Consider the following 5,996-nt stretch of genomic DNA (forward strand, 5'->3'; position numbering starts at 1 on the left):
ATAGTAAATAAAGTTTAAGAACTTATTTCTAAATAGCAATAATCTATATACATATATAATGTATAATAATTGAAATGTGACTATTTTACAAAATACTAGTTTATCTATTAAAACACAGCCAAGACAGGTCACTTTGTAAAGACTAAAGGTCAGTTTTATATTATTGGATACCGTAGCATGAGTGCCGCATTATTGTAACTTCTGTATTGTTAGCCAGGCATGGCTGAAAGGTCAACATAATATAAATAATAAATATATATAAATGGATAATGTTATGAGATTTAAGCTATTTAGTCTAAACATTTATGTTAGGCTATCTGGACAAGATTCCGCATGTGAAATTTGAAAAGCTTCTGATGCACAAAAGTATTTTTAATCTTAAAATGGAAATTACTTTTCATGTTGGAAAGGCAACATGTGAAAAGAAAAAAAAGACATGAGAAAAACATTGCTTTACAAACCTTAAGACTTAATAAAAAGAATCTGATATTTTGCATTTGAAAGCATTGTAATGTTTACTGATAATCTGCCAAATTTCATTAACATATGCTTACTAACTTAAAAGTTATAGCATGAAAACTATAACAAGCACAAAATGGTTACGAAGTCAGTCCCAGGGACCAAGCCCGTGCTGAAAGAGTTAAGTTGAAATAATAACCTTACTATGTAGAACCAAGTTACCACATAATAATTCCTTAGCTTGTACATGTATGATAAAGATCAACAGAAAAATAATTTAACCATCTGAAAATAAAAACTGGAACCCTAGATTGTCACTGTGATCAACCAGAGCTGTAAGACATGGTAAGCTAAATGGTCAGCAGTAACTGATGTTCTGATTTTCACAGCTGCAATGTTGTTACTTAATTCAACAATATACTATGGTTTAGTCACCTTCTTAGCTAAACAAGTGTTTTGCAAGAGTTTGAAATTATCAAGCTTTTGAAATCTCATTACAGAATAATTACTAAAAGTGACTGCATAAGTATTTCCATGGAGTAGCTGTTTGCATACGAATTCACATTTTACTATTAAAGTGGTGACCCTGAAGCAAAATGAAATATGGCAATATCCAAATATTTTCACCATCAGCCTCAAAGAGTACATGAAGCTGTTTATCAAGAATTCTACTTCAATGATCAAATTAACCTTACACTGAAAAAAATATTTATAGAAACATGTAAAACTATTAAGGACTTCAACTATAGGTTACTTAAAATACCTTTTAAGTTTTGAAACTAAAAGAGAAATCATATAAAATTTCCTTGAAATCTTATCCAATCAATGTTAAGTGTTCAAGTCAGAGCCATGAATACTTGCATTTTATTAAGTGCAATTTTTCGAATAAATCACAGTTTAAAAAAAACACTTAGTATAGTTAAAGATGGTTAACTCTCATATGACTGATTTGTTGATATACCATTCACTACCAGTGGGGTCCATATATTCCATCAAATTCAGGAATTGCATGTTTTTGCCTGTTATAGCAGTCAGTGTAAAGAACTGATGAGGAAAAAAAGAAATCACTCATTTTCTAAGAAAAATACCTTGGAGACTCCAATAGTAACCAGAAGGATGAATTTCAATATCTAAGGAAATTTTGTTTACTTTTATTGTTTGAATGAAAAAATAAGCCATGGACCCACATGTAATTTGGTCCATATGGTGCATAAATAGTTCAGAAAATGTTTTTTTTTAAAGCAAAAGGGGTCAATATGGACTCCATCAATAATTCTAATTAGCCAAACTTACATATATACATAATCAGAACTTACTCTTCAATATTCGAAGATAATTTCCTTCAAAGTCTAAAGCCCACTGATTAAGGGTACAAACTGCAAGAACTACTTTTCTTCCCATTCTTGTCTGCAAGAAATAGAAACAAAAACAGAAAGTCAAAAACTAGAAATATATATGATAATATTTCAAAGTTAGGAAAGATGTATTTTTTAAATATATATACATGCTTTTTACAGAGATTTCTAATTACCTTCAACCTTCTACTGGAGGCAATATTAGTAGAAAAGATAACTGTTAAGTCCATTCTTTGGTTTCATCTCTAGAGGAGTTTTTCCACCTCTAGAGACAAAGTTGAGATTAACAAAAGTAGCTAAGATTCAGAGTCAATAAATGTAAAACAAGTTCCTTCTATAGTTCCATTACGATTTGGGCAAATCTCCTTGAACAATCATCACTGAATTAAATGGGACAGTTTTATTCATTTGAGCTGAATTTTAACTTTCAATTTCAAATAATCTATGTCTCCCACCAGATAATGACTGCCATGTTTAACCATAACTTACTTTACTGGCTCTATACATGTTTCCATTATGAATAATGCATGATATAATTTCAATTGCATGTTTTTGGATGCTGCAGCAGCTGTTGAGGCATTTTGCTCACTATTAGTGCTCGTCTGGGTTATAACATACAAGGCTATATATAAAATGTAAAAATGTCATTTGTGAAACAGTCTTGTTTTATATCATAGACATTAAAATAGGGCTCACACCAGCATTCCAGTGGTGCTGGGCTCTGTATTTAAATATCATTGTCTCAAGTTTTTTTGTTTCGAACTAGTACAATCAGTATGCTATTAAAGGCACTTGCAATTTTGACATCAAGTTTGCTAGATCCTAATCTACTCATCAATGTAATAAATGAATTGCCCAGGAATTTGCTGCAATGCTCAAATCAACTGATATTATATCAGGTTTCATAATGTGACTCAAGTACTTCAATACTTGCCCATCCTTTGCACTAATTTGCAAAAGGAAGTTCAGAACAACCAGAGCATACATTTTGGAGACCCCATTCATAAAATTCTAGGTCTTGGAACACCGTACTGCATACAAAATGTCATTGCAATTATGTCAGATCGCTTGCTACAAACCAGGTCATTTGGACTGAACATCTACTTAAAGTTTGCTTTGCTCTGTGCATGTGTGTGAAATGCTGCTCAAGATGCTTCTAAGAAGTGTTATAAATGGCACAAATATTTTCCAATTATTTTGAGGATTTATGACAATAACTGAAGAAACATACATCTTGCTACATCAATGTTAGAGATTGACTAGCAAAGGATGCGATTTACTCTAGGGATAATTATAAGTGAACTAAAAGAACTTAAAAGGCAATTTAAATTTTTAATCCCATTCCAAAATTTTATTAAAAAAACACCAAAACATTTTTAATGTCAAAACAATAAAACTGAGTCTGTCGGATACTGAAAACAGAAGTTTTTTAGGTCTATAGGAGAATGATATCAAAGTACAGATTTCCAGGGAACTTGCATATATTCAATTTTCAGCACTCAAAGGAAGCATTGTATGTTATATCATAAAATAATATATTGATATACCTCTAATCACAATAAGACTGAAGATAACTTTAATCACATCTTTCTATATATGCCTTAGGAAAATTTCCAGTAAAAAGGCTGTATTATAGAATTTCATTTTTCTTACCAAAAACTCATACAGGACTAGTAAATAAAAATGGGATTATAATAATTACCAGTCTTACTGTGATATCACACCAATTAAGGATTATTTTAATAATTTATGATGATCCTTTGTTATATTATATATAATATTTACATATTAGCAAAACTTGTAAAAGTGTGTAATTACAAATACTTATCAATAAACATTGTGTTTACAAACCATGCAATATCTTTTGAAACTTATAACAAAAAAATATACTTTATAATGATATCAAAATAATAATAGCATGACACTCCAATGTATTATGAATAAAACTCTGAAAAATAAAAATCATCAATGAAAATTAAAAACTAACATCCATCACATTACACTGAAAATAAAATAAAAATAATTCTGACGGTATAGAATATGGTAAGTAACATATTAACACCATCAAACTGTATTCCTCCTCAGTTTCAGCTATAATATTACAAATACCATTTTTCTTCTTGGTTCATAATGTTGTTTTTTAACTCACCCATTCATATATTATCTCATTATCTAATCAAATATGATCATTATCAATAAACTTTTTTCTCAGAAACACCTTCTTTTGTTCACAGAATCTTCAAAGATCATTATGTTCATAGAAATTGGTTTTCTTAAAAATTGTGATCACACCTTTGTTTAACAATTCTAGACAACACTCATTCTATTCTAATAAACTGCAGGACAGTGAAATATGAGAAGTGCACTTGTTTGTTCTACAGTGCCACTGAAATACTTACTGACAAAATTGTTTTATTATATTTTAATTGCTTTTCAACTCTTTTGTACTTATAAATTAACTATACTATCAATTCATTTCACAGTGCTTCTCATGTGAAACTGAAGTTGCCATATTCTTAAAACTATTTAAATGTATACTATAAATTCTTTGAGTGATATATATAAGACTTATGTCTCAGTTTCATCCTGTTTCTTAAACATTGTTTAAATATTCATTCAAAATCAAATCTGTAAAAGCCTTCACTACAATTCTAAATAAAAACATCAGTATGGAGTAAAAACGGTGCTACTATAGCGTGAGGTCTACCTCCCGTTAGTACTATAGTGTGAGGTCTACCGCTGCATTATCCATCCCTCATGGATATCACACATTTCCATATATTTATTTTAGCAATAAACACTTAATTTGATACATTTTTATACATGTTTGATAGACCTGGGTAGGCGACATATGGCGGTAGACCTCACGCTATAGTAGCACCGTAAAACCTACCTGTTGTTTACCAATTTAAGTAGGTGGTTTTGATGACAGAATTTCTTTGAAATACAGGGTTACAGGCTACTTAATAGGGATAAGAGTATTAAAGAGGGGAGGAGTGGCTTTATATGTAAAATGCAAGTTACTAATTGTTGAAGTTGTGGATATCAAAGATAATAGCGAAGAGATTGAATCCATTTGGGTTTCTATTAGTGTATATAAAGGGAAAAGGCTTTTAGTAGGAATATGTTACAGACCACCAAATGATACAGAGCTGGTTAAGAAAAAATTGGGAAGTTTACAAAATGATAAGACTCCTGGGCCAGATAATATTTCCCCAAGAGTTTTGAAGGAGGTTAAAGATAGGATATGTGAGCCACTTACTACTATTTTTTGTCAGTCCTTGAATAGTGGGCAGGTTCCAGAGGATTGGAAGTTAGCTAAAGTAACTCCTCTTTTCAAGGGAGGTGATAAAAATTGTCCCAGTAATTATAGACCCATTAGTCTTGCATCAATTGTGGGAAAATTTTGGAAAGTATGTTAAAAGATAATTTGCCAAGTCATTTAACAAAGTTTAGAATTTTATTTGATAGTCAACATGGCTTCACTAAGGGAAAATCTAACTGTATAAATCTTTTAGCATTCTTTGAAAAGGTTACTGCTTATGTAGATGAGGGTAAGGGTATAGACTTGGTGTATCTGAATTTTCAGGTGCCATAAATTGACAAGGTGCCATATAAAAGGCTTGTAAAAATAATTAGCTCTATAGGTGTGAGGGATAAGTCAGCAAATTGGATAGAAGAGTGGCTGGATGGAAGAAAGCAGAGGGTTGTTTACAAGTGGAGTTCAGTCATACTGGATTAATGTCACAAGTGGAGTTCAGTCAAACTGGATTAATGTCACAAGTGGGGTACCTCAGGGCTCAGTCTTAGAACCTCTTCTCTTCTTGATTTACATCAATGACATAGATGAAGGAATGGTCAATAAATTACTTAAATTTACAGATGATATTAAAGTCTTGGGCATTGCTAGCTGTGAAGAGGATCCTGCTGATTTACAAAAGGATTTAGATCATTTAGTGAGTTGGACAAATAAATGGCAGCTGGGCTTTAATTATAATAAATGCAAGATAATGCATGTGGGTTATTATAATTTGAATTATAAGTATAATTTGGATGGGAATAACCTTAATAGTGTTATGAAGGAAAGAAAAAGTCAATCAGTCTCTAACACCATCCAAGCAATGTGCTGTTGCTAGTAGTAGGAAAATTAGAATTTTAGGTTGTATCTATAGAAATATTGAA

At 31.1% G+C, this 5,996-nt stretch overlaps 1 protein-coding gene across 1 annotated transcript in view; it reads right to left on the minus strand.

Annotated features, from left to right (window-relative positions):
* The window catches only part of LOC106471352 (glutamine-dependent NAD(+) synthetase-like), a gene marked incomplete at its 3' end in the record, with an annotated part of 28,844 nt that overhangs the window by 21,335 nt on the left and 1,513 nt on the right, over window positions 1-5,996 (minus strand). Inside the window, exon 2 of the mRNA XM_013931952.2 lies at window positions 1,776-1,866. Within this exon, the coding sequence (XP_013787406.1) occupies window positions 1,776-1,860 (85 nt within the window). The remainder of the gene's footprint in view (window positions 1-1,775; window positions 1,867-5,996) is intronic.

This window comes from Limulus polyphemus, unplaced genomic scaffold (genome assembly GCF_000517525.1).
Source record: "Limulus polyphemus unplaced genomic scaffold, Limulus_polyphemus-2.1.2 Scaffold4563, whole genome shotgun sequence".
Taxonomy (NCBI): domain Eukaryota; kingdom Metazoa; phylum Arthropoda; class Merostomata; order Xiphosura; family Limulidae; genus Limulus; species Limulus polyphemus.